The sequence below is a fragment of the Podarcis muralis genome, chromosome 10 (genome assembly GCF_964188315.1).
Source record: "Podarcis muralis chromosome 10, rPodMur119.hap1.1, whole genome shotgun sequence".
In the NCBI taxonomy this organism is placed as follows: Eukaryota; Metazoa; Chordata; class Lepidosauria; order Squamata; family Lacertidae; genus Podarcis; species Podarcis muralis.
The window spans coordinates 31,260,547-31,288,305 of NC_135664.1; the positions used below are offsets into that span (position 1 = coordinate 31,260,547).

Consider the following 27,759-nt stretch of genomic DNA (forward strand, 5'->3'; position numbering starts at 1 on the left):
TTTATCTCAAATGTATTTTATTCATATGCAAATCTGTGGATTTAACTGATGGATGGATCAATTCCTGAATGAAAGCTCCTATGCTGAGCTAAGATTTCTGCGAACAGTGACAGCCCAATATCTGTTATTAGCATTTTCAAAGCAACACACAAATGCCCAAACCCAGACCTGCTTAGCTCCAGCAAGGTGGAAGCCTCATATACCTTCAGGAGATATCCTGAGACCTAGTAGCTAATATAGATTTATAAACAATGCATCCTATTCTTATTCCTTCTTGTGGCTGCTCTTTCTCAGATCAGGAAAACAGAAAGCTTTGCAGACATGGAGTCATCTCCGATCACTGCATAAAAGAGGACTATTCACAACTGTCATGTAACAACAGCATCATGGAACTGGATGACTTGCTTCTTGACAAGAGTGTTGATTCTTGGGTGCTGTGCATAATCTAAACTAGGAAACAAACAAATAAATTAGATTAAATATCTGGGCTGAGTGGGGTAGGAAGCTAATTTTGGTGGCTGCTGCATGTTATGTAAAATAAATGTAGGGCATAATTTATTTTTTTCTCTTACTAACCAAAGCTTGCTTCCCACCCTCCTTCTCCAACTGGCATGGGAGAAAGGCCTTAAAAATGGGCTATGGAATGCGGTCTTTGTCCCTCCCATCAGGATCCATTCCATCCCTCATTTACCATCTACACTGTTACTCATGAGTAAACTAAAAAGCCTTCTTGTAAGTAATAAGCATAGGGTTGGACAGAGTCACAGCAGTCCCTCTTATTTTTAACCTGCTTCATCCATATGCCTTATTCCCCACCTTCTCTTTTTAAAAAAAACGGTCACAGTCTCTGAGCATGTGGATACCTCCATTTCCGAATTTGGTTCCAACATCCTATTGGCATTCGCTAGGAATAATGTTCATTATTAGAAGGAATGTGGCAAAGTTCACCACTTGGAAGCAGGACATGGAGCCCATACAAAATGACTGGAAATTATCTCAGGTGAACTGGAGGAACTCAATTTTGTATCATCATGTCAAGCCCTAAGGAGTATTTTATCACACTTTTAGGGGATGACCGGGTAGTTAAATGCACACTGGGGTCACTTGCTATTTGGTCATGGTAAAGGAGATGGTAGCATCAGCCACTGTGGTGAGAACAAATAGCACCTTGAAGCAAACCCATTTTTGGAGGGAGGTTTTGGATCTGGCTGCATTATGGTCACGCGAATAACGTTTTGAGCTGGGCATCCCACTGCAAAAGCTGTTACAGGATGCAGGATATGAAGCTGCTAAAAGTCTTTTACAGCTGTTCCTTTAAAGAACACAGAGAGAGCTCTTCAGTTCAGGACGTTAGGATTCCCCCTACACGTGTAGTGTGGCCCCAAAACTGAATTACAGCCTCTCTCCGTTTGGACTTTGTGCCCTTTGTACAGGAAGGGAGTGTTTGCTTATTAAGTTGCTATTCCAGCCACATGGAACAAAAACGTCCCTAATAAGGAAGACACGTGTATGTGTGTGTAACACTGTGTGCTTTTACATGGCACGCCGCATGCTTGTACTTTGGGGTCGTGATGGGAGTTTGCAGTCTTTCTGTCCCAGAGAGAGATCTTGAATTTAGGAAGCCCACACAACCCGCCTCCCTCCCTGGCGGGCAGAGCGGCGCTTCCAGGGTGACGGGCGGGTCTAGGCCACAGTCTAGTGCGCACGCGTCAGTTCCGGCCGGCGGGGACCAAAGGGATAAAACAACAACCCTGAAGCTTCCCACACCTACCGCTTCCTTGTTCTGATTAGACTTCCTCAAGCCAAGCAAGTGCAGATTGCTACCTGGGCGAAGGAAGCTTTCATAGGATTCCCAGCACAGTTGCACACTGTGTGTGCAAATATACTGACGGCCATATCCACACACGGAGCAATATTTAAATCTGCATCTCGCCCTTCCTGCCAAAGGAGCCCAGCAAGCGCACTTTCAGGTGGGCACGTACAGGATCGCAGCGCCAGGAGGATCCATGTTTGATACTTGAAGCAATGGTTTTATACGAGGGTGAAAGTGGTTGAAGTCCGCAGGGCTTCCACTGGGAAGCCTGGTGCCTTTCAAAGTTGGCAGCAGGCAGAAATTCAACAGGTGTGGATAGTAAACGGAGGTGCGCTGTAAACTTCTGGCTGTGTCACAGAAAGTAAACGCAGAATCTGATTCCATCAGATAAAGACCGTTTCCTACTTTGGGGTGGGTGGGTGTGCAGAAAACGGCACACACCCGAAAGGTTCTCTAAAAAACCAGGTGCGGCACAGAAACTCAGCAGGTGAAACCCACCCCATCTCTTCAATTTCTGTCCAAGCCAAGGTGTGAATCCTGTCAGGAATAAAAACGTCGCCCTTGGAGATTGGGTCTGCTTTCCCCTTTTTTCTAAGCCATGGGCAGAGCGCGCGTGTGCAGCGCTTAACTCTCCTTTTTTTACCCCGCACATGGCAGGGCTTCCATCGGGGAACCGGAAGTCTCGTCAGAGGAACCTATAAGACCGCAGCCCCTTGGGCGGGGACCGGAGCTTCGGCGCGTGGGTAGGAAGCGGCCGCGGCGGCTGTTGAGGGAGGAAAATGGCGGCTGCCGCCGCCGCCGCGCAGCTTACCGACGAGGAGCTTTTCTCCGAGCTGAGGCGACTCGGCTTCTCGCCGGGGCCCGTCACCGAGAGCACACGGCCCGTCTACCTGAAGAAGCTCAAGAAGCTCCGCGAGGAAGAGCGAGCTGGCGGGGCCCGAGCCGCCGCCGCCGCCGCCAGCAAGACCCGGAACAGTAACAACAATAACCCCGGGGCAGGCGGCGGCGGCGGTTTGGCGTCTCGGCTGGCCAGCGCCGACCTCTCCTCCTCCTCCTCCTCCCTGTCTGGGGCGGCAGGCGGCGGCGGCGTCCGGGCCCGCGGCGTCGGGGGCGGCAAAGTGCTGCTGGGCTTCAGCTCTGACGAGTCGGATGCGGAGGCCGGTCCCCGGGGCCCGGCTGGCGCCGCGGGCAGCCGGCGGGAGCGGGGCTCAGCCTCCCGGCGGGACGCGAGGCCTGCGGCGGCGGCGGCGGCGGGCACTGGCTGCCTCCCCAGCAGCGCGGCGGCGCCTCCTCTTCGGAGGAAGCCCCATGCCTGGTGGGGGGCGACGGCCAGGCGGGCGGCTGGAGCTCGGGAGCAGATTCCGGGCGGCGGAGAGGACGACGGGGAGGACGACGACGAGGAAGCAGCAGCCGCCGCCGCCGAGGACGAGCCCCAGGAGGAGCAGCCGCAGCAGGAGCGCTGCAAGAACCGCGCCGTGAACGGGAGCCGGTTCCTCTCCAGCAGGAGGGACAAGTACTCGGACTCGGAGGAGGAAGAGGCGGCGGTTGCGACGGGGGCCAAGCAGCAGGTGCTGAGAGAGGAGGCGCTTGCCCGCCACTACCTGGCCCGAAGGAGCCTTAACAGACCTGCCTCGCCGTTCTCGGGCCAGGCAGGTGCAGCAGGGGGCTTGATGGAGACTGGCCAGGGTGCTGGTGCTGGTGGTGGCCGTGCATTGAATGTTAGGGTGGCTGCTTCTGGCAGGAGCAGTGACAGGGGGAGAAGTCGAGAGGAAGACGAGGAGGAGGAAGAAGAGGAGGTCGACCTGGCGAAAAGGGGCGGGTATCTGGACTCCAGTCCGCCGCTCCTGCCCAGGTACCGCGGCGGTGGCTCTGCGAGGAAAGCCCACCAGCAGCTGTTTCTTCCGCCGCTGCTCAGCGGCTTGGACAGTAGTAGCAAAATGACTGATTCCTTGGGCGGCGACAGGAAACCAGCCAACAATCATATCCTCACTGGTGGCTACAATGTGGAACCTAGGATATATACCGCTACCCCCAGCCTCTCTCCAGGTGCTACCACTTCCTCCTCCACTAGAATCAATCACTCCAACCACACAGGTTCAAATCATACTTATCCGAAAAACACCTACAAGCAGAAGGTTTCGGAGCCCGAGGAGGATCTTCTGCAGCAGTTCAAGAGAGAAGAAATATCCACCACAGGAGGCTTCAGTGCCCATTACCTGTCTATGTTCCTCTTAACTGCTGCATGCTTGTTCTTTCTGATATTGGGGCTCACGTACCTAAGAATGAGAGGTTCGGGAATAACTGAGGATGTGGGAATTGACAGTAAGTATTGGGAAACGGGGCAGAAGCCCTTTGCTCAACTTAATGACGTAAATAAATGCGTGAAGTATGTCACATAAGGAACCCAGAAGCTTGGGTTGCTGCTTTGTTTTCTGTCAACCCTAACAACTGCTTCTGTAGACTTGTGGATGTTTTTGCTTACGGAGTGGTACGAGAAACAGCTTTTGGGCAAACCACAGAGACCTCTCTGTTCCTTAATTCAATAGCCTTTATGTAGATTTTGTTTCCTCTTAACTTCTTGCCATTAATTTTGTTAGAACGTCTCAAACTTTTAAGGATATGTCCTTAAAGATGGATTGGGGTCATTGGCCAGGAGTTGGTGCACTTGACTATCTCTTTTTTCTTCCCAGAACAGAATAATTACTGCTATGCTTCTTAGATTTAAAAATGGGAATCTTATTCTAAGCTTGTGATTTGTAGCTGTAGTGCTCGTGGGGTGAATCAGATTGTAAATGATGTTTGAAACTCAGATACTCATCCAACTAATTTTTATTCTGTAGGAAAGCACCCCGCACATGACAAAATTCAGACACAGGAGATGCTTCTGTTTAAAAATGAACGAGTTGTATAGGGTAAATTCATTCTGCTGCACATGTTGTATGTTAATTCCTACATGGAAATCTTAATGTAGGTATTTATAACATGTGAGTGACACCTGTGTTTAAATTTAATTTAAATTCTAAATTTAAATTTAGGATTTACTCTTAGGATTCTGAAAAAAAAAATACTAATTGTCAGTGACTCAAAGTTGGCTTAGTTACAGTGGGTTCTGACAGTTGGAAGGAACAGTGGGAGGAAATAGCAGGTGTTTGAGTTCAGCTGGGGGGGGATAGGGTAGTGGGAGATCTTGAGCAGGAAAAAATAATTAGTTTAAAGTGGTTTTAACAAGATGATTGTCTTGTTTAAGGCATAAACACCTTGGATTTAATATGCTGTGCAGAAAAAAGGGGAGCTTAAAGGCCCCCTGAAAATCTGGCATACATACACCTTTTGCTAAGCAAATCAGCACCTTTAAATGATTTCCTGTAACTTGTGGTTCATTGACATAGCCACAAGGCTAGATTTAGATCTTTCCATTTTAATGCTGTCTTTTTCTTGGTTTACTCTTGGCATTTTCATGGTGACCTGGTTTTCATGTCACCCTAAGCGAAACCATAGTTTAGCATAAACACACAGGTCCCAGGAGACAGATTTGTGCCTACCTTACTCCTCCTTAGTCACTCTGCTGCTATGCTAAGTCAGCGCTTGACTTAGCATGTGGTCCTGGGTTTGTGGTTTAACTGTCTCCATACTAACCATTAGATGTAACCCAAATTTGTCCCATGGTTTGTGGCTCATTGTTTGTTTGGAAGAGCTAAACTGTGAGCCTGGGTTCAGACAACATGCTAAATCAAGCTATGGCTTAGTGTAACACAGCAGCCAGAACCACTGGGGAGGCCATTCTCTTCTCTGGAAACTTGCACACTCACATTTGGACTGAGCCATGGTTTGGTGTGGTGTAGTGTAGTGTAGTGTAGTGTAGTGTGATGTATGATGTATGAACCAGGCTAGTGTTGTCCTGCTGGTAAAGATGGAAAAACAGAATATGGTGGTTCCCCCAATGGTAGTTTTGTGATTTATGAAAACCTTTTTACTAGGAAAACATGGATAAAAGACTATTTCATGCCTGGAAGCTGCAGTCTTCCTTGGTTTATTTAATCAGGCAAAGTGCTTCTTGCATACATTTGAATCCTTCTAGCTTAGTTGTATGTGTTCATTTTTATTAATCCATAATTGCCTGCCTGAAGTACTGTTTGGACAAAAAAACCCTTGATGGATTATAAAAACTAGGTAGATAAGTAATATGTTATCAGAATTCTGAAACTGTGCTGCTGTATGATGAGGTTCAAAAGTCAAAAAGTACATGCTACTGTTTTTATCGGCCTGGTTTTTGTGTTGCTTCATATACCACGTAGATAACATGTGAAGCAGCACCCAAGACTTGAAATGCTTGGAAATAGCCCTATAAAGAGAGAGAAATTGGTGCCAAATCAGAATATTTCCCCAGAGTTCTAGTGCCTCAAGCTATATTCCTAGTGGTTTGGTGATATGCTTGGCTTTTGAATCTCAAGCCTCCAGATTGCGTGCACACACATTCACCTGGTGGTTTTGGCAATATTGAGTCATCTTGGCCCTTTCCTTATTAATATGCTATATATATGCTAATTGCAATTTATATTTGCTTCTGAAGTTCTCAGTGGATGTAATCTTACGGTCTCTGAGAGTGTATCATGGGCCATACAATAGATTGCATTGATACTGAAGGCAGAGATCTGGACAGGGCCATCTCATATGAGCCTCTGTCTTTGCTGCTGGCTTCAGTGCCCTGCTTGAACTAATGTCAGAGCTCCAGCACCTGTAGGGCCAAAAGAGGGACATGTCTGGAGCCTCCCATGAAGCAGCTTGGAGCTGAAGTATTCAAAGCTGCCCCAGTCCCATGGCACTCCAAACCAAGGAGAGGAAGTTTAGACATGTTTCTAAGCATGTCTGATGAAGCAAAATGTCCTTTAAAGAGTTGGAATGTGTATAATTCTAGCAAGGCTCAGGTGAGGAGAACAGACAAATGTGTCGTCGCCAATTTCTAAATGTGTGTAATAACTAAGCTTAGGGTTTTTTTGGGGTGTGTGAAATTGAATGGTTAGAGGTTTTGTGCAGTAGCTTCTGAACAAGTGGATCTTGAAAACTGAAATTTGTATCAAAACTGCATACTTTTTCAGGTGGGCAAGAATGTTTATTGTGTTTCTGAAACTGAGGTGCACCCAGCAAAGTTGTGGAGGAGCTGTAGCTCCTGGGTGCTGCGCATGCTTTTGTATGCAGAATTCCCCAAGTTCAATCCTTGGTATCTCCAGGTGTGACTGGGAAAGGCCATATCTGAAATCCTGGAGAGCTAATGTAAGTAACCAGGGACAGTGCTAAGCTGGATGGAATTGTGGTGAGACCCAGTCAAGGCAGATGCTTGCCCTACAGCTCCCACAGTCCCTGACATTGCTGACAGGCACTAATAGGAATTGGAATCCAACAACATCTGGAGGGTCACAGGTAGGCCACCCCTACCTACTCTGCTGCAGTTGCCTACAGAGTGTGGAAATTGTCGGTACGTAAAGTGGACTTACGCTGCATATAGCAACATGCTCCTCTGTGACATGGGACTAGTGATCTTGGCAGCAGCCCTGTGATTCTAAACAATAGCTACGCTGAGGTACAACATAAATGATCCTCCAAGCAACTTTCTGTTGCTTGATTTAAAAGGTTTGTTAAAGGTAAAAGTTTCTGTAAGTGGTTAGAAACCTGACTGCCACTGCAGGCTTTCAAAATAGGGCTGGAATGTTCTTGAGCAGGAAGCTATGTGATGTAATCTTATTTTCAGGGACTTGGAACAGGAAAAAAAATGGCTGCCCCAGGCACAAACTTTTTCTTTTTAAAAGCCTTGTAACTGCAAGTTGACTAACTGCTTCCCTCACTCACCTCAAAGTCAAATAAGCTTTGTTCCCCCCAATTATTATTATTTTATTTCATAAAATTTATGCACTGCTTGATTGTAAAAAACACCCACCCTCAAAGTGGTTCACAAAAAAGTTAAACCAGTAGGATTATCAATAAGAAGAATTAACAACAATTTAAGACTTTCAAAAGTTAAGATAATAAAGCATATTAAAACTTGCACCAACTTTCTAAGTATCTGGGCAAGCAAATGTTTCCAGCGGGCACTGAAAAGAGTACAGTAAATGCACATGGCATCTGCCGGATATCCATAGGCAGGGAGTTTCAAAGTGTAGGTGCTGACACTATAAAAGATCAAGTTCTTACAAATGCGGAATGGGTATTATGTGCACCTGTAACAGTGCTGGTTCCACAGTGGTACCTCGGGTTACATACGCTTCAGGTTACAGACTCCGCTAACCCAGAAATAGTACCTCGGGTTAAGAACTTTGCTTCAGGATGAGAACAGAAATCATGCTCCGGCGGTGTGGCGGCAGCAGGAGGCCCCATTAGCTAAAGTGGTGCTTCAGGTTAAGAACAGTTTCAGGTTATGAACGGACCTCTGGAACGAATTAAGTACTTAACCCGAGGTACCACTGTATAGCATTTGTACCCCACTCTTCAGTCAAAAAGGCTCCCAGAGTGGCTGACAAGAAATCAAAACAAGCCATTCCCTACCTGCAGGCTTCCACTCTAATAAAAGGAAGGCATATCCCTGAAAGCCCCCCTAGTCCCAGGCTGGGAAGAAAAATTCAGCAACGGTGGTGGTGGTGGTAGGGATTTCTGTCCAGCTCTACTTAAAAGCTGGGCAGGTTTTTCCACAACCTGGTCAGAGAACAGTTGGCCATACCAATAGTTGGAATTGTGCCTGAAATGAACTGCTAGCTGGTGCACTTAATGGGTGCACCTCTCAAACTGGTTTCAGACCATAACCTGGTTGTAGCCAGTGTTAGAAACACAGATATATAAGATAGGCACCAAATGGCTCCTTAAGCCAGGGTTACAGTCACCAAACTGGAATGTCTCGTTGCCATTTTGGGGCCAGATGGCTCAAAAGTTGTATTTTTCAATATGACTTTTTGGTTCCTGAAATTCATTCTAATTGTGCAGATAAAATTTTAAAGGATGTGTTGTTAGTGTGTGAAAACAGGCAGGATTTAAGGATTTCCAGGAATGCACCTCCAAATAGTGGAGACATCAGGCGCCATCTTGGCGCTGGACATCTTCACTTGCTTGCAAGTGGCCAATAGCTGGGTGCAAAAAGTGCATGGCGAGTGGCGAATTTCGAATGCTGCTTGCAGCATTTTGCAGCAGCTGAATCTCATATACACAATTTCTTCACCTGCTATATTATCCTCACAACATCCTTATGCAGTAGGTTATGCTGAGAAGAACAACCATCTCAGTGAATTTCATGGCTAATTGGGACTTCTAACCTAGGTCTCATTGGTCCTGGTCTGACACTGAAACCATTCCATGACATGCTTAAAATATCTTATGTGTACACCTAAACAGAACGTTGGATAAGTTTTTCTGCTTTCTTCTCAAATGTAAATGCTTGACTTTATGAGCACTATCAGTGCAGTCAGCAAGAACTGTTCTATTTCTTTTGGCAATACTTAAGTCTTCAATTACTGTTTGAGGGTACCAAACAAATTGGGCTGGCTGCTGAATTGGGCTTAGTAGAGCTCTGCTGTAGAAGGGGGGGGTGAGACCTTTTTTGCCAATTCTCCCTCTTCCTGCAGCCCCCTGAGCCTCCTAAAAATCTCCTCTGACAGGTTGGGGAACCCTTTGAAGGCAGCGTGATGGGTAGCATTGAGGAACTGGGCATCTGTGAATATTGTCGTCTTGCCCTCTTCCTAGAACAGGAAGTCTCTGCTGAATCTCTGTACCTTCCATAAGCAGAATAACTGTTTCCATTTGTGGAACAGCCACTCTGTACCCAACTAAAATCTAGTATGTTGTTGATAGCCTGCTCAAATTCTGCATTTTAGCTGTTTAGGAGCAAGTCTATGCTTTCAGCATTGACATTCTGTGCTAGCCAAGCAAGTCAGGTGGACAACTTCCCCACTTGCTTCTAGGTGTAGTAACACTATAATACGCAAAATATTATGAATGGCATGATATTGTGCTAGTTGTCACATTGTAATTACTGGATTCCTTTGTAATATGTATAATGTAAGCTGCATTTAACCTAGTGGTTTTATTTTTTACAACATTTAAGATATTGGTATTGAAATGGTATTAAGTAAATTTCTTTTTCCCCTTTTTAATAGATAAAAATCTTCTCACTGGGATGGTTAATAGAAACGTGAGTATGTTCTTAGTATCTATGTTGAGGGCTTGTCTTTAAGCTGTATCATGTCCTGATAATTTTGATTAAATAGGTTATTGACAACCTTATATCTTGGATAATCTTAATGCAAGAGTTTTGTGTCTGCAAGCTAGATCTCCATTTTACTAAGAATTTGTGTCCTAAGAATTGTTGCCGACTCTGAGAAGTCCAGTTTGTAGGCCTCTTGATTATAAGGCTGTGTTTGAATGACTTGTACACAAACCCTACACTGCAGAAAAAAATAGTTGAATTAGGGGAAATCCTGTTTTGCTAGCTTAAGCACATTAGGTTCTGAAACCATTTACTCTGATGGCCTTATCATTTCCAACCACTCACCTAGAAGTGAGGGCACTCAGTTCCTTGTATTGCTTTGATTTCAGTATGCAGTAGCCTCACAATTTTGGGCAGGGTAGATCAGTCCCTATGTGACAAACTACCATCCAAACGTAACACAGCATTTCATATAACTACACTCTTCTCTGAGCCAGTATTGGAATAGTGGCAGCAGAGAGAGAGAGGGGGGGGGGGGGGAGAGAGAGAGAGAGAGAGAGAGAGAGAGACTGAGACTCATGGGAAAGTAAATTGTTCGTTCCTTTTAATTAGAGCATTGTGCCTCTCCCAGCCCCTGGGTTTCTTTGCTGTTGAGTGATGTTTCTCAGAATTTAGGATGGTATACTTTTAAGTCTGTGGCACTAAAGATTTGAAAGCCCAGGGGGCAAAAACATATTTTTCTCCCAATTTTGAAGAGAACACACACTCCTATGAAACAGTTTCTCTTTTGGAATGAGTGAAATTTTATTCATTTGGAATGTCTAGTGTGAAAATTTCTATTAAAGGCATTCTGAAGCTTTAGAAACTGATAATTTCTATCTATAACCATGCAGAAATATACAATGCTTGGATCAAAGATGCATTTCTGCTCCCAGGACATGCTGCCATCTTCATGAAGAACATACATTGCTTTTGTTTCCTGCAGCTTTCTTAGTTTGTGCATCTCAGAAGTAGGAAAAAATAAGATAATGTGCTTAGATAGCACAGGATGCAACCATTTGCAACTCTGCAGTATTTAGCATGCTTACCATTTTGTAAACTTATATAGGATTGCTCTGTGAATTTCGTAAGCATGTCATATTAAGCATACTCACCGCTTTGCTTGTAGAAAATGAAGCCATGTGTCATATAGCAACATGTTACATACAAAAATATATCATTTATATTGTTTGTATTTCTATAATTTTGTATTTGTGTTATTGTATTTGTATTTATCTGCTTATTCTTGAGACACCTTGGAAGCTGAAAGGCGGCATATAAATAGTAACATAGCAACATAACACATTTTATATTAAAGCAGCAAAGTAAGTTTTGTTTGATAAGAATGTATCTATTTGATATATTTTCATTTCCCCCAAAATGGGGGGGGAAACAATTTTGCCCCCACTGCTTCAATTTTTTGGGGGGAAATTGTACATCTCTGTGTAGTGCTATCTAGGATATATGCTATTCCCATTATTTCAGACTTTATTATAACACTTCTTAACTGGCTTATTAAATTTCTAGGTAAATGAAACAATTCTTATGAACAGCTTATATAAACTACATGATAAGTTGGCACAAATAGCAGGTGAGCATTTAAAGCCAATATTAAACTGTTGGATTTCAAAAGAATGCATGTGTAAAGATTTATAGCAACAAGCAAATTGTGAAGGTGCTTTGTGATCGCAGGAATAAGAATAATTATTTCATTTGTATGGATACAATAATTATTGTATTGAATCAGTGCTAATATCACAGATATTATGGTAAAATACCTTGTCTTGACTGTTGAAATATGCTTATAAAACAAGAGATATTTTAAAACGAGAACTTAAATATTGCATTAATCAGCAGGGTAACTAATTCCCTCAGAAAAAAACATAGAAAAAGCTGTGTTGGCCCATTAGGGGAAAATGTAAAAGGTAAGTACGTTTATTGGGACCAGCTAAAACAATATGAAATAGTGAGCCAACTTTCAAGCTGTCCAGAACTCTTCATCAGGCAGACATTAAAACAAAATTTGACAGGGCAGGGTGGAGTAAGTGAGGTTCGGGGGAGGCAAGAAAAAGCAGGGAGTGGTGTATTTTCTGAAGTCTGCAGTGAATAGCAATCCTGAGCTGGAATACAGGAGTTCCCCAAGGTCCAAGACAGATTGCAGGTTGCATTCATTACTGTTGGGGCTAAAAAGCAGGAATGGGTTTGTTTTTGGAAATATAAAAATGAGCAGTTTTCCAGTTTTGTGTTGGGCTCTAACTGGAACACATAAGTGACTTAGAAGGCAAAGAACAGAAATGAGTCTTTAGATTAGCAAAACTTTGGATTATTTGCATCAGTCGCCCAAGGTCTTCAAATGGTAGAAGATTAGCTATGAGAGACTACTTCCGTTAAATCCATCTTGCATTTGGTTTTGATTTTTCGTCAGAAATAAAGTTGGTAAATAAAAGTCAGCGTAGTGGTATTCAGTTTCTTACCTGTCTTTCACCATGAGGTCCGGGGAGAGCCTTTACAACAACTTACAACAAACAAAACAAGATTGAAAATATTTAAGAGAGTACCTTTGCAATATGTGTATCAATAGAAACTGTACAGAAAACCTATTTTAAGTCTGAGAAATTTTAGAAGTGTATATACTGTAATTGTTGAAGTACACAATATCATTGAACTTAAAGATTATTAGACTTTATTCCATACCTGAATAGAATTTGACACTTAAGTTAATCTTGAGAATAAGCTCTAGTGAAGAAAAAGGACTCTACTTCTGTGTATACATGTATAAGATTGTACTGTCAACTGTTAGTAGAGTCATCTAGAGATTTATATACTATTTATCTTATAGGATACTTTTCTATCAAAGCACTATCAAAAATAACTTACAACATTTCCCCTCATGTATCCGAAGTTAGTATTAATATATCCAAAGTTTATTTAGTTACATAACTGTGAGAAATACATAAAAATAAATACTTTTCATTGTACTAGGAGATCATGAATGTGGCAACTCTATCAAGAAAGGTCTTTCTCTCCAGGAGGCCGATACATATTTAAAAGTAAGTAAATGCTCATCATTTTAAATATTGGAATTAACTTGGTATGGAATGTTACATTGACTTAGCTTTGTGTTCAGTTATTCCTCTTAAAACATATTTTTGTCAGCAAAACAGAAGCTTCAGTGGTAGGTTTCTTAGCATGTGTGATTTAATAGCAAAAAAATATTGAGTGGGAAAATGTAGGTTTTTGGTTTTTTTTAAAAAAAAAGCAGGATTCTGTTCTTGGTGGTCAAATTACTCATTATAACCTATATATTTAAAATACACTTAGCTGTCCTTACCTGCTCCACTATTGATCAGAAAGCTCTCTAAGAATAGGAGAAATCCTCACTTGGAGGATTGTGGGAGACCATAAGCATCAAATTGAAATGTTTACATGCTATGTGTGTTTTCAGTTGAGAGCCATGGAGCCAAACCTTGAGTGTTTTGGTCTTTAGAATAGAGGGATCAAGGCCCAAGCACAATGGTTTCTCTTCATTACCTGACGAGGGTTTACATACATTTTTTCAGCAGACTGTTGTTTCTCTGCTTTGGGGTGAAGTACTGTGGTTCAGCTGACACCTCTAAATTTTTACTTAGTATTGTATGCCACCAAGGAAGGAAGTGCACTCTACCCAGTTGCCGCTGATTAGGCAAAAAACTTGAGCACCATACCCTGCTGTTCTGGGGAGAGAATTCTGAAAGTATGACACTTGAATACAAGGTTCTACAGGCTACCGGAGAGTAGTCATGAGCAAAGAGTAGCATGGAGCTCACAGATTTTAAATTTGGAGTAGGTATGCTGTGGGGAAGATTCTTCTGTCTTATTTCTTCTTATACTGCTTGTTCATTTTGCTCATCTGTGTGTACCTGTGTCATGAAGGAAGTCCTTTGGGAGTTGCCAATCTTCTACAAAGGAGAATTTTTTGCAGTTGAGAAGCATGATAGTTTGACTTTCTCTAGCTCTGGACAATATGAAGGCTTTGGGCCTAATCTGATCCGCATGAACATGGCAATATTGCTAGTAGAAACATAAGTGTTGAATTTTGTTGCTCATACATAAGTATGTGAATGTCATTTTCTGCAGTTTGTTATATAAATATTTAGCTGTTGTATTCAATAGCCCAGGAGGAATGTTGATGTGGTAGAGAGAGACTGACAACCATAGATACTCCCCCCCCCCAGTTAATTAACTTCATAAAAACTGGTTCTGCCAGATTTTTTTGTCCAAATTCCTGCATAGCTACTTATTAACTAAATTCTTCTACTCTGAGTACAGGGATTTGCATTGTTGATTATCAGCTTATTTCAATAGCATAGCAACATCTCAGTCCTGTGTTGCCTTATTAGACATTTACTAGCAACAAGAAAAGTTCTAAGCTAAATTCTCTTTGGCCCTACAGTGGTGATACAATACATTTCCCCCTTGAAATATGCACTGTATCACTGTTGGTTGGTGTATAATATGCAGTCTGGGGCTATTTTAAGACCTGTGTGTTTTGAGGGAATGCAGAAATAAGGAAGCTAAGACCAGGGAGCTTGTGCCACCAACTCTGAAGATACCGCCAGTTGGCCTGGGAGGTCTCTGTTGCTCTATATTTTATACCGTTCATGTGTTTTAGTGTTTTAAAGTTGTAAACTGCATTGGGTTCTCGGGCAGAAAAACAGCATAAACGCAGTTAATTGAACAATAAATATATGACTTTAAAAAGCCTTACATTATATGTATAGTCTCACTTTTCATAGGAAAGGGGCAATATTGATTTGCATTCACGGAACGGGAAGTAAGCAATTAAACTAGCAATTAAAGTATAGAGCAGGGTGCATTTTTTTTTTTTTTTACAAAAGTAGTAGAACTAATTTCCATTGAACAATTCAAACACAGAGTATGGCATTTGTGTGTTCTAACATGCTTGAAAATGGATTTAATACTTAGAAGATTAAAAATGGGTAAATGCATTGTCATTCTAATGCACTGTAATACTTTCAGTAGTTTGTACATGTAGACTTGCAAGCAGCACATCCCAGTGCAAATGACCTGATTGTGTTGAGAACTGGGGCAATTTTCCTGTTTCTCGCCCCAAGTAGTAGCAGATTGGAAGAGCATTGGTTGCAACCAGGCACAAATAAGTGTTCAAAGGTGCAAAGGAATGGTTTTTTTAAACAGTATTTTGCATCCACCGGAAAAATAATTATAGCAAAAAAATCAAACTTCACAGAAATTAGCAGAGCACTAGTATTACTTTTAAAATGCATATATTTGTAAAAGATATCTAGAGGCTAACCTGTTACCAGTCTAGACATTTTATAACTTTGTATCCTCGCACTACAATGTCAAATAATCTGTTGACTGCATTTTATTCTGCTATTAGTTTTTCTGTTCCTCTTTGTGAAATACGCATGGCTGCTGCTATTTGTGACTACCGTGTTGATTCATTGATGTAGTTGATTTGGTAAAAAAGCCAGGAAATATGGTTGCATTTTATTGCACAGCCATTAGCATTTAAATATTACTCAATGCTGAACACAGAATGGCTTCTGATCCTATCAGTATGGCAAGGGAATGGAAGGGGCGGGGAGGAAGCACATTTAGAGTCAAAGTCTGGTCGCATAACAAATGTCAAAAATTTGTTCAAAAGTGAAGAGGCCAAGACAAGTGAGGGCATGGCTGCATCTCCAGCTGCATCAGACAGCGGCCTGGTAAAATTGTCATAGTGTTTTGAATGCTATTGCTGGGGTTTGAAAGGGTGGTGCAAGCAAATACTTCGTTTTCCTGCATTTCCCTGCATTTGATAGACAAGTTCCGACTATAAACCACAGAATTTAATATTGATAAACCAAGCTGAATAAAATGTGGTTGGCTTTGCATGTTCCAGATGTTGAGGAAGGAATTGATGGTTGAGGAAGAATTTATATATATAAATGTGGTGGTGGTGGTGGTGTTCCTTTTTAATATATTAAAATGCTTTGGATGATATTGTCACATTTTTGTAGCATTTATTTTGGAATTTCTCTTGCAACAACTGCCACTGAACCCTTTGCTTTGTTTTCTTTTTCTCTTTAGAGTTTAGGTCCAGAATACGAAGGTGTATCTAATGAATCCCTGCAATGGATTCTAAATAGTGGAGAAGATGTTGGCATAAAGTAAGTCATTTTATTTTGTAGTCTGCTTTCACACAGAAGCTCAGTTCAGGCAACCTTTTAAATAATGGCTTAAAGGGACGCGGGTGGCGCTGTGGGTTAAACCACAGAGCCTAGGACTTGCCAATCAGAAGGTTGGTGGTTCGAATCCCCGCGACGGGGTGAGCTCCCGTTGCTCGGTCCCTGCTCCTGCCAATCTAGCAGTTCGAAAGCATGTCAAAGTGCAAGCAGATAAATAGGTACCGCTCCGGCAGGAAGGTAAACGGCGTTTCTGTGCACTGCTCTGGTTTGCCAGAAGCGGCTTAGTCATGCTGGCCACATGACCCGGAAGCTGTCTGCGGACAAACACCGGCTCCCTCAGCCTATAGAGTGAGATGAGTGCGCAACCCCAGAGTCGGTCACTACTGGACCTAATGGTCAGGGGTCCCTTTATCTTCATTATGAACAAACGCAGGATCCATATTGCTCCCTGCCTCCCCTCAAAAATTGGTGCATTTGCCCTCCAAAGCAGAATAATATGAGGTTTCTGATTGGCTGAGGGCAGGGATGAATGATAAGCATAGGTTGCTGATTCGGTTGTTACAACAATGTATACTTAGTATAAAACAAGAAATGGAGGGGAAACCACAGAAGAAAGGAGGCATGTGTGCATTTGTGACTCATTCATGTCTAAGCCATAGCTGTCATAATATCTCTTTTTAAATAGGTTTGTTGACAACAGCTCTGATGAGGATTCCATAACCAATGCAACTAATGTAAAATACCTGGTATCAACTAGGCCACAGATGTCTTTTACGTGTCGTTTTCGCCGTGCATTTATTACTGTAACATGTAAATCGTTAATTCTGCTTTTGGGTGAGTTTTTCCCCCTGTCAGTTTATTTTAATACTTGTATATCTCTAGGGAAACTGCGAGAATGATGTTACCAGACAAGTGCTTAAGATTTTGTAATCTACTTCATGGTAGATTAGTCTATGGGAAAGAGGAAAAAATAGGCAACCACTTTCTAAAAAAATTGTGTAGGCAGGACATGTTGGCAACATCAAAATTCTGTAGTGCAAGAAACAGTCTTTATCTTCTCTTCACTTACAATGAGATCTTAGCAAAGTCTGTCCCTTTCTCAAGAAAGAAGCACTAAAAACTCTACAGGCATTTTCACCTTGTATAAAAAAATGTTACTGCTCCTATAGTTCAGTAAAAATTATTCATCAACATTTGGTATAAAGCAGAGGTGGGAAACCTCCAGACATTGCTGGATTGCAGCTTCCATTGTCCCTGGTAATTGACAGTACTGAGGATGATGAGAGTTCTAGTCCAACAACATCTGGAAGGCCACAGGTTACCTGCCCCGGGTAAAAATATCCTTCATAAAAGATACTAAGGAGTAGATGGAAGTAGTAGATGAATGATGTTCCTCCTTAAATACCTTAAAAATGTTAGTTTTGTGTAAAATATGTCTACTGCATAATGACAGCCAGTGATTTTTTTAAATAAAATTTGGATTATTCAGCTAAGAAAATCTTTCTATTTGGCACAGGTATAGGAATGGCTTGGGGAGTCTTAAGGTATATGAAATACCGATGGTCTAAGGAAGAGGAAGAGACCAGACAGATGTATGATATGGTTGTAAAAATTATAGGTAAGTTTCAGCTAAATTTGGCAGTGGCTGGACTCAAACACAATACTAAACTTTGGGTGTGGGTGTGTGAATGAATGTGAGCCGCAGACTCCCTCTCATTCTCCTTTCTCCAGTTCAGCTGCAAGCAGACGAGAAACTCTTACTTTTCATTTTCGGTAAACTGCAGTTAAATTTTACTTCTGAACCCTAAGCAGTGGTTAGCTTAACTATGGTGTGGGGAATAGAATAATAGAATCATCGAATTTGTAGAGTTGGAAGGGACCGTGAAAGTCATCCAGTCTAACCCCTGTAATGCAGGAATCCCAACACCCAGTTCCCTGAAGCAGGCCAACTCCATTAAAAAGCAGGGTTGAAGTTCGCTTTTTCATTATACCATAGTTAAGACTAACTACCATTTGCCTGGGTTCAGAAATCCTGGTAAAATGTTGTTAGTTAAAAATAGAAGTGAAAGCTTCTGATTTTCTCTTTGAGATGGAGTAGAGGGAAGCAAGGAGCTGAAGTGTAGGCTTGTGTTCATAATGCTAATCCATAGTCTAGCATTACATGTGAATGAAGTCAGCGTCTCGCCAGATGACCCTGTCAAGGGAATCTGCGTCATTTTCAGTTTTGTGTATTGTATTGAGAAATTAAATGCTATTCAAGGATGGAAAATGGAGACTATTTCATGCTGGAAGATCTTTGAATAGCTTATTATGCTGTCTTCTGATCTACAGTGGTACCTCGCAAGACGAATGCCTCGCAAGACAAAAAACTCGCTAGACGAAAGGGTTTTTTGTTTTTTGAGCTGCTTCGCAAGACGATTTTCCCTATGGGCTTGCTTCGCAAGACGGAAACGTCTTGCAAGTTTGTTTCCTTTTTCTTAACACCGTTAATGCAGTTGTGACTTGACTTCGATGAGCAACTCATAGAACGCGGTGTGGTAGCCTTTTTTGAAGTTTTTTAAGACTTTGGTGATTTTTGAAGCTTTCCCAAAACTTTCCCAACACTGTGCTTCGCAAGACGAAAAAAATCGCAAGACGACAAAACTCGCGGAACGAATTAATTTCGTCTTGCGAGGCACCACTGTATATCTTAAATGTAAGAGGGGCAGTATCTTGAAACATTTTTTCTTTAAATACTATGATTTGTAAATGTGATTGATTCCAGTTCAGATTTTACAGTATTGTTAACTTGGTGCAATTATTTCAGATGTTTTAAGAAGCCACAATGAAGCATGCCAGGAAAACAAAGACTTGCAGCCATATATGCCGATTCCACATGTACGAGATTCCTTGATTCCACCTCAAAACAGGCATGTACAAGTTACATTATAGTCAGTTTATGCTGATGCATGTTCTGTTTTGCCTTCAGTGGGAGAAGTACATGACTTAGCACGCTGATAAGTAACTTTGCTTTCGTAACTTTTGAAAACTTTTTTTGGGTTTGTTTTTAAATATAGGAAAAAAATGAAAAAAGTATGGAACAGATCTGTTGATTTCCTTGCTGCTAATGAATCTAGAGTTCGCACAGAAACACGAAGAATAGGTGGTGCTGACTTCCTGGTTTGGAGATGGATACAGCCATCTGCACCATGTGATAAAATATTAGTTATACCATCTAAAGTATGGCAAGGGCAAGGTATGTAACTGTTTATTTATACATCCCTTCAGTCTGCATTTACTCTAGCTGAGGTCTGTTACCATTTTAAACTAAGTTTAATACAACTTAATTGTAGTCAGAAAATTGTGCTTTAAACAGAATTTCTTTATCATTGCTTCTTGCAACATCTATAGCTATGTACGTTCTTTCTAATACAAGCGTCTTGTACAGTTATAAAAAGTGAACTCTTATCCCTCAGGGCTGTTCCTTGGCTTTTGAAATCTTCTTGTCTCAGTGTGCTCTAAAAGTTAGTTTATCAGATTCCTACCAGGAAAGCTAGTAGTTGACCCCACACATAATGCACACACATGTATGCTTTTATAACTTGTGTAATCTACAGGAAACTGATTAATATATGAAATAAGTGGACTAGAATCAAATCCTATTTGCTGATTGATTTTTTCCCCCTTGGCAGCGTTCCATTTAGATAGAAGAAATTCACCACCAAATAGTTTGACACCATGCCTAAAAATTCGCAATATGTTTGATCCTGTCATGTAAGTACTTTTTAAATTCACTGTGAATAGAAAACATTGAGTTTATGTTTTGTCTTGACAGTACAGATGCAGAAGGAATACAAATTCATTATTACTGTCTTAGCTGGTATAATGACACTGGGCAGCTGGAGAGGGAGACATAAGAACAAATTGCCTGAATACTGTTTTCATTTTTAACTTCATGTGATGACCCAAGCAACTAGGGCTTTCTCTTTGTTGAGAACCAGCCTTTTACTCTGACTCTTCCACTATTCATAACCTTATATTTTTAATGCATATTCATTTCAGAGAAGTTCTGTTTCAAGGAAGTCAGTACTTGTAGACCTATAGGCCATATTTGCATGGATTGCTAAACCAGGGGTGGGGAATATTTTGATCCTTGTTGGACAATAATTCCCATAATCCCTAACCACTTATGTGATGCTTGCTAGCGTTCATGGGAATGGGACTCCAATAACCTTTAAATGTCCACAGGTTAACCATCTCGATCTAGAAAAAATGTTTATTACTGTGTTTCCTAATAAGTTTGTATCGTTATTTTTTCTCACAAAAATCAAAATACTAATAATGATGTGCAAGTTTTGTTTTATGTGTATTTTAGGGAAATAGGTGACCATTGGCATTTGGCAATTCAAGAAGCCATCTTGGAAAAATGCAGTGATAATGAGGGAATTGTCCACATAGCAGTAGACAAAAATTCACGTGAGGTAAAAAAAATGATTTAAAGTCGATAGTTAGTATACTCGGTTTCTCTATTTGGTACAAATCAAAGCTTTATTTCTCTCCTCAGGGTTGTGTATATGTCAAATGTTTATCTCCAGAATATGCTGGAAAGGCTTTTAAAGCATTACATGGATCTTGGTTTGATGGTAAGTTGTTCTGATTTACAATTAATTTAGCAGGTTGGTAGTTGGCTATACATCAGTCTCAACAGCAAGAGTGACTAGCTTCTAGATAAAAGTATTGCATGTCAAAGTATTCATCTCAGTTATATGCGCAAATCAGTGTGTAGAATAATGCTTTAAAAATTCAAAATCTTAACATTCTGAACTTTCTTTACTATAGGGAAACTGGTAACTGTAAAATATTTACGGCTAGATCGATATCATCATCGTTTCCCCCAGGCTATTACTTGCAATGTTCCATTGAAGCCATCAAATACACGCATGAACTCAATGTCACATCTTCGTCTCCGAACAGGCACAACTAACTCTCAGGGAAACTCCTGAGACATCTTACTGCTACCAGAACTGTTGACTTGCAGCAGGAAAAATTCCTGTCTGGTCCCGTCTTCCACTTTTAGTACTTTTTGTATGTAACATTTTCATTAATCAAAGTTCCAGAGGTCTCATTTTTCAGGATTTCTGAGCAATGAGGCAGTAATACTGAACAATTGCTCTATGAAGTGTTTTGGAGCTCAAGCAAACAAACACATTAAGTTTTGCATGACAGATGTTGAATTTATTAAACATTCTCAGATGTGGCTGTATTTTTGCACCAACAAGTGTTTGATAACAGTCTAAAAGCATGGAGATGTACTGTATTTCCATAGTTCCTGTGAAATAATCTTGTGGGTATTTTGTAACACAACCACCTACAGTTTCTGATGGCAAGTAAGTAGAAGTGTTAGTTTCTGTCTGGTTTTTGGCTTCTGTTGCTGTAAAAGCTTCATCTGTGTCAGCCTAAGGATGAGAAAGGAATTATGTCTTGGTAATTGCTGAGAGAAAACAAACTGAATGCAGGTTTACTGGTTTTGTATATAAATGTAGATGCTGGTGGCGGAGGCAGCAAAAGTAATCTTGTTTTGTGAGGATGTCTGCATTAAAGCAGTGAATAAGCTTCCTATTTTATTCATAACCTAATGTTTTCTATGTTTTGGCTGTACCATTACATAAAGGCCAAACACCTTGAAGTATTAGATACAAGTTAAATATCTTTTATAGGTTTTATATTAAAATATATGGTTATGATTTTTGTGTGAATGGTCTGATATTGTAACTGTGATAATGGATTCAAAATTATGTGAGCAATAAAGACGCAATTGGCAGGTACTCAAAACACTTTGTGAAAAGCTGTTATTTATTACAAGGACAAAATTGACCACTGGGGAATATACTTTCCTATATGGTTTTGCTACCTAGGCATGTGTGAAACTAAACAGATGCACATATTTTTGGAAACAAAAATCTTGATTGTTAGAGCTTAGAAGTGCAGAACACTTACAGCAAGAATTTATGTTCAATATTAAATGTGTGCATTGTTTACACCTAAAACTACAAAAATGTTGACCTTTAGTTGAAAATATCAAATAATTGGATTCAGTAATTCCTGTTGAAGCAGCATAATTTGTCAATCCACCTGGATATTGCATAAGTGAAGAGATGGGAAACCAGCCAGTTTAAAATACATTTATTAAAGCCCAGTTTCTATTGTAGATATGGATCTGCAGCATGAACTTGCACAAATGCACGTTTTCTTATGGTTAAGTGAACATGATGCACACTTCTGTAACAGAAAATCCTATTGTGCCTTACCTTTGTGCTTTTTTGTGGGCAACTTGTTTAATAATGATGGACGGTTTCTTATCTTTGAAAAAAACTTGGTCTATGTCCTGGATGCTAATGAACAAGTATATGTAATATAATCAGCCATGCAAAATTCTACTCACCAAGAACAAGTACATATTTTTGACCAGCGAGTAGATTTTTGTCAAGTCTGGTAAATTTTTCATGAGATTTACTATATACATATACAAATATGTACAATATATATGTATATGTATTATATGTATATAATCAGATTTTGCTGTATTTGTGCATCATAGTGATTTATTGAGCTGAGTAACCATCTTGTGACCTGTTGCAAGTGTGAATGTAAAATTTAGTTGTGGCAGTTTAAAAGGTTGCCTTTTGATGCAGTCGCATCGTTCTTGCTTCTAAACTATTTGTAAACACACTGTACATTTATTATAGTAATCTGTACTATTATGCAGCTTATTTTACCTTTAAAATGTTGACCAATATTCCTCCCTGCAAGACAGATGGGAATGTGTATAATACCTTGGACATTTGAGAAAAATCAGATGTTTGTAATTTGTAATTTGTCCTGTAAAAACACAAAAGCAAAACTAAACTAATTAAAGATTTATTAGGGCTTTTTACACATGTGTCAGTTTTTGTGACATTCTGGGGCTTATGACAGCTCTTGTATACTTCTTTTTTGGGGGTGGAAGAAGGCATGGAAGAGGGTTCAATATAGACTGCAGCACAAAGAGCCACACTATACCACATTCCACATAAACAGTGTTTTTCATGCTGTCAGTTTCTGCTAAAAGTACTGAAAAATGGAGAGCCTTAGTTTGACACCAACTCCAAGTTAGATACCATTGGTACATTATGTGGCTTGCCATCAGAATTCCACAAATATGTGTGCTTATAGAAGGTGGTGAGATAACTACTATATACAAAAATGCAATCGCAAGAGAACCTGTTTGGCTCCAGCCATTCATTTAAACCTCCTTTGTATAGTGAGTGGAAAAGACAACTTTAGGAGATGCTCAACTCCTTGTTTACAAGAAGCAAAATGGAGAAAGTATAGGAACACCACAAAAGGCATTCATTATTTAAAGATTCTTCAATAAAGACCCCAAACTTCCTGCTTTTATCAGTTGCCTTTATGAAAACTCTGTTGGGTGAACCTGGAAAACACAGTACATGCCTACTGCCATTCAGAGACGTTGGTGTACTGCTGCTGGGAGTTCATGCTCCCAGTGTCTCTTGGTGGTGGTCTTTTCTTTTAAAAGCAGTGTTTTTAATGTGAGCTTTTTCTAGCCTTATGATTCAGTCTGCCAAATGCGCCAAAGCTGAACAGCAGCGAGCCCTTTGATTTCTGTGTCTTTGTGAAATCTTTTAAAGTAGTACTTTATTTCTCCCACTAGATTTTATGAGAGGGGAAACAATGCATTTGTTTATGTTGATGCTTTTGTTTTAAGTCATTTCAGCATCTGAGGGAGTAGACTCTCTAGAAGCTCATGTCCCTGAAGGAAGCTGGAAGTTCCTATTTTAATAAGCTGCAGACTAATCCAGTCCTGCCCTTAAAAACCTTTTTATTGTGCCTTCTCGAAACTTCCTTAGGAATTATCCCTCAAAGTGGGTGGGGCTGTAGCTCTAAGGTGTAGGGCACATCCTTTTGTGTGCAAAAGGATCCGCATTCAATCCCCAACATCTCTAGGTAGTGCTGGCAGAGACCCATGTCTAAAACCCTGGAGAACTACTGCCAGTCAGTGTAGTAAATACCAACCAATAGTAAATACAGACCAACCTTAGACTTGGGTCCCCAGCTATTGGACTGCAAGTCCCATCATGCCTGGCCATGGGTCGTCCTGGCTATGGATGATGGGAGTTGTAGTTTTAACTGCTGGTGATCCAAGTTTGAGAAATACTAAATTCTGATCTTTTTGCTGCAGCACTACGCAGCTCTGCCATGGATTTTGTAGGCTTCAAGCTTGCTTTTTTTAAACAAAAACAACCCTCCCCCCCAATTACTTACTTGGACCTAACAAGGCAAGAGGTCTAATGACTTCTTTCCATCCTGGGTATGGGTGGGATGCTTATCTGTATCACACTTTTATCATGTTCTGGTCTTTTTCTAAATAGCTTTATGAAGAGCACTCACATTTAAAAAAAAGTAGTCTGACCTACCCAGCTTATGCCTCATAGTTAGATGCTGAAGAAATGCAGATGGAAAGGTTAATGCAGCTAGCGCCTAAGTTTGCTTCCACGCCCCCGTTCCTTCTCCTTTTGCATCTGTCTTTCAGGCTGCGATCCTAGGAGCGTGGGGATGCGGATTGCTTTCTTTACAGATCTCTCCGCAAGCCCGTCTTACTTGTTTTGAACTTGGGAGAAGCAGGCTGGAGGAGGGGGGGGGGAGCCAATCAAATAAAACGCCCTGCTTGCAGCAGAGCTCTGAAAAGGCACATGGCCAAATTCCAGCTGGAAGCAGAGCCATAGGGACCCATCATCACCCGGGGACTTGATTCTGAGGGGCGTCAGGAGTTCGCCTCCCCGGGAGGGTGGGGAGGGGGGTGGAGTGAAGCTCACCCCGAGGTGCCTCAGGAAAACCACAGCCCGGCCGGCTTCTCCCCGGCTCGCGCTCTCTATGCTCATATTTGGAGTTGCCTGGGCAGCCGGTGCCCAGGAATTTCCCGTCATGCCTCTCCGAGAGGCGGCTGGGCCTGTCATTTGGCCGGGCCGTAGGCGGGCGGCGTAGCTGAGGGGGAGACGGTGCCTTCAGCCCCGGCTGCTGCTGCTGCTGTTTCTTCTTCTCCTCCTCCTCCTCCTTCTTGTTCTTCCCGCGTTTACTTTCCGCCCTGCCGCCCTCCATGCGCGCGGAGTTTCCCTCGCTGCTGCTCAACTTCTCTTGCCTTGTGGCGGCCGCTGCGCCGGTGGCAGGTAAGGGAGACGTCGCCGCCCGTCATTGCTGCAGACCGGGCAGCCTGCCTTGCCCTGCCCTGCCCTGCCTGCCTCCCTGAGGGTTTCTAGAGCTTTCCATCCCGGCCCCGCTTTCTCTCTCCCCCGCCACACACCACCTTCAAAGTCTAGGGAAAGGAAGCCATGCCACCCCTTCCCGAAGCTCAGGCATGTCTACTCGGGAGTAAGACCCCACTGAGTTCAGTGGCACTTGTTCCCAGGTAAGTGGGCACAGCAAGAAGCTCTCCTAGCCTAGGAGTCCTAAATCCGAAGGGCTGATGTGTCTTCACCTCCCTTCCCCCCCAATAAAATATTTGAGGTGTCCCCCCCCCAAAAGTTGATAGGCATTGCCATTCAAATGGTTTCATGTGCACCCTGAATTGTTATCGATTTTGTGACAGGCGGGTCTTACTCCCCCCCCCCCCCCCAATATTTTGATCAAGTTGGCACCCGGACTTCTAGACTGCAGCCCACTTTACCTGGGAGTAGGTGCCATAGAAACTAAAGGGATTTCCCTATGACTAAAAAACCCAAAAACAATCCACAAATGTCTTCGGAATGGTGGAGAGTATGCTTATCTAAAAGGGAAAACCTTTACTTTTTGTTTCAAGGGGTTAAGAAGGTAATTGTGGCCATAAAACCAAGGGCTGGTAATGATTTCTGGGTTAAATATGTATGTAAAGGTTGCCCTGCAGGAAGGCCCTTCTCACCTAGTATAATGTTTCCAATGGCGGGTAGCCACATCACGGCCTCTGGAAGCTCCCGACAGGAGCATGACGTACAAATTTGCATGTTGCGTATGTGCAGTTAGCTAACTTTAGCATCAGGATTTAAGGATCTTGTGGTGTGGTGTCCTCTTTAGATAGCGGTGTGTGTTACAAACTGTGTTAAACCAGCCCCAGCTGCATCTAGGGACCCTGCACTTCTGTCCCAAAGTCCTGCCTGGACAGCAGCACTGCTTATGTGGCAACAAAATCCAAAGGGTACTGTACTTTATTTAGTTTGCTTTTGGCACCTGCAGTAGGCTGGAGGGTAATGGGAGGGGTGAACCCTCACCCACATAATACAGGGTTGCCTCTAGATCCTCTTTGTAAGGATCCTATGCTGGAGGAATTTACATTTGTTTTCTCATTTTGGATGTAATAATTGCCAAAGCAAATCGTGTTCTAAAGGAGAAGTTATTTAATAGTCCAAAGTGAGCTTATGACTCGTGAATAGAAATAAAGCTGTTGGCAACTTTCTGCACTCTTGAGAATGTATGTCCTAACTGGCCATGGAATGTTGGAATGCTAGATATAAGTCACATCCTACTGAGGGCTTGGAAAATAGTTTACTCTTGTTTTAATGCTGTGGAACCATGATGCACCAGTGAAATCATTTTAATCTCTGTACACAAAGTACAGAATAGATACAGAAGACCAGGAGGAGCTCCTTTTTTGAATTTATAAATGAGGGTTAATACTTTACACACAGAACTATGCATATATAAACGGATAAATGAATCCTTGCAAAAAAAAAAAAAAAGCAGACAATCAATCTTTTATCAGCTAATTACTTTGAAGGTTGTGGGACTTCAGATTGTAAAACTTCCTTTTCTATTTGCTGATATTGAATTCTCTAACAAAAAATAATAGCATGACCTAGAACAGAAAGAGGAAGCCTAAGATACACAATATATTAGAGTTAGCAAAGTTAATGGATAAACTACGTGAAAAGGACAATAGCGATTTTGAAAAAGAAACCCTTTACAATATATTTGCAGAAACAAAAAAACAAAACAAAAACATGGACTCATTGGCAGGATTTAAATAAACATTTACAATTTTATTTATAGAGAACAAGAAGTATAACAATATGATATACAAGAAGTATGACAATATGATAACAATACAAACAGCAAAAAGTATCATTTGATGTAATAAACCAGAAATGGAAGCTAAGGGAAGTCAACAGGGAGGGGGGAAATTGGAAAATGGTTGTTTTGTAATGATATTGGATATTTGTTACAGGAAAAGAAAACCAGTAAAAGGATACACAATGTATTAACATTTAGGTCTTTTTCTAAAGTTTATTGTAAGATGGAAACAAGGATGTAAATTAGTGCTGTGAAAAAATATTCTATCTTGGAATAAGATCAGAAAGATGCTTTATTCTACATTGAGAGACAGTTTTTTTGTTGTTCATCTCCCAGAATCTTGGGCAGGCATTCAAAGCTGCAAGGTGGTCCAACAGATATTGCCTCCTAGTGTCCTGCTACCACCTTTGCCTAGTCAGCTGGAATTCAGGGAAAGGACTCTGCTTTCTGAACAG

At 41.5% G+C, this 27,759-nt stretch overlaps 2 protein-coding genes and 1 long non-coding RNA gene across 5 annotated transcripts in view; 2 read left to right on the forward strand and 1 right to left on the reverse strand.

Moving 5' to 3' along the window:
- On the reverse strand, positions 1–2,413 carry LOC114605079 (uncharacterized). The gene is made up of 2 exons (XR_013394346.1): positions 1,825–2,413; positions 1–445 (listed from the first exon to the last, which is right to left on the reverse strand). It is a non-coding gene; the product is annotated as an uncharacterized LOC114605079 (long non-coding RNA).
- Positions 2,414–2,592: 179 nt separating this feature from the next.
- LEMD3 (LEM domain containing 3) lies at positions 2,593–23,141 on the forward strand. Its single transcript, XM_028745884.2, has 13 exons — positions 2,593–4,135; positions 9,949–9,983; positions 11,565–11,628; positions 13,020–13,087; positions 16,131–16,210; positions 16,914–17,062; positions 17,745–17,846; positions 19,035–19,137; positions 19,285–19,463; positions 19,900–19,981; positions 20,583–20,688; positions 20,772–20,850; positions 21,047–23,141. Exons 1-13 carry the CDS (start codon positions 2,593–2,595, stop codon positions 21,208–21,210), a joined length of 2,754 nt encoding a protein of 917 aa, XP_028601717.2. The 3' UTR covers positions 21,211–23,141.
- A 2,080-nt stretch (positions 23,142–25,221) lies between these two features.
- The window catches only part of MSRB3 (methionine sulfoxide reductase B3), a 61,464-nt gene continuing 58,926 nt past the window's right edge, over positions 25,222–27,759 (forward strand). For 2 of the 3 annotated variants that reach the window (XM_028745532.2, XM_028745535.2), the window contains exon 1: positions 25,270–25,431. Coding sequence is in view for 1 of the 3 variants with exons in the window: in XM_028745536.2 (XP_028601369.2) it covers positions 25,362–25,431 (70 nt within the window). In the remaining 2 variants the exon portion in view is untranslated. Of the gene's footprint in view, positions 25,432–27,759 lie in introns of all 3 variants that reach the window. The other variant, XM_028745536.2, reaches the window with a different exon arrangement.

What these genes read in the sequence shown, in the direction of transcription:
- LEMD3 (XM_028745884.2), top strand. Translation starts at nt 2,593, where the DNA reads ATGGCGGCTGCCGCCGCCGCCGCGCAGCTTACCGACGAGGAGCTTTTC. An exon ending in CTGGGATGGTTAATAGAAAC is followed by an intron (nt 9,984 to 11,564) that starts GTGAGTATGTTC and finishes TTAAATTTCTAG; the next exon opens with GTAAATGAAACAATTCTTAT. An exon ending in ATCGTTAATTCTGCTTTTGG is followed by an intron (nt 17,063 to 17,744) that starts GTGAGTTTTTCC and finishes TATTTGGCACAG; the next exon opens with GTATAGGAATGGCTTGGGGA.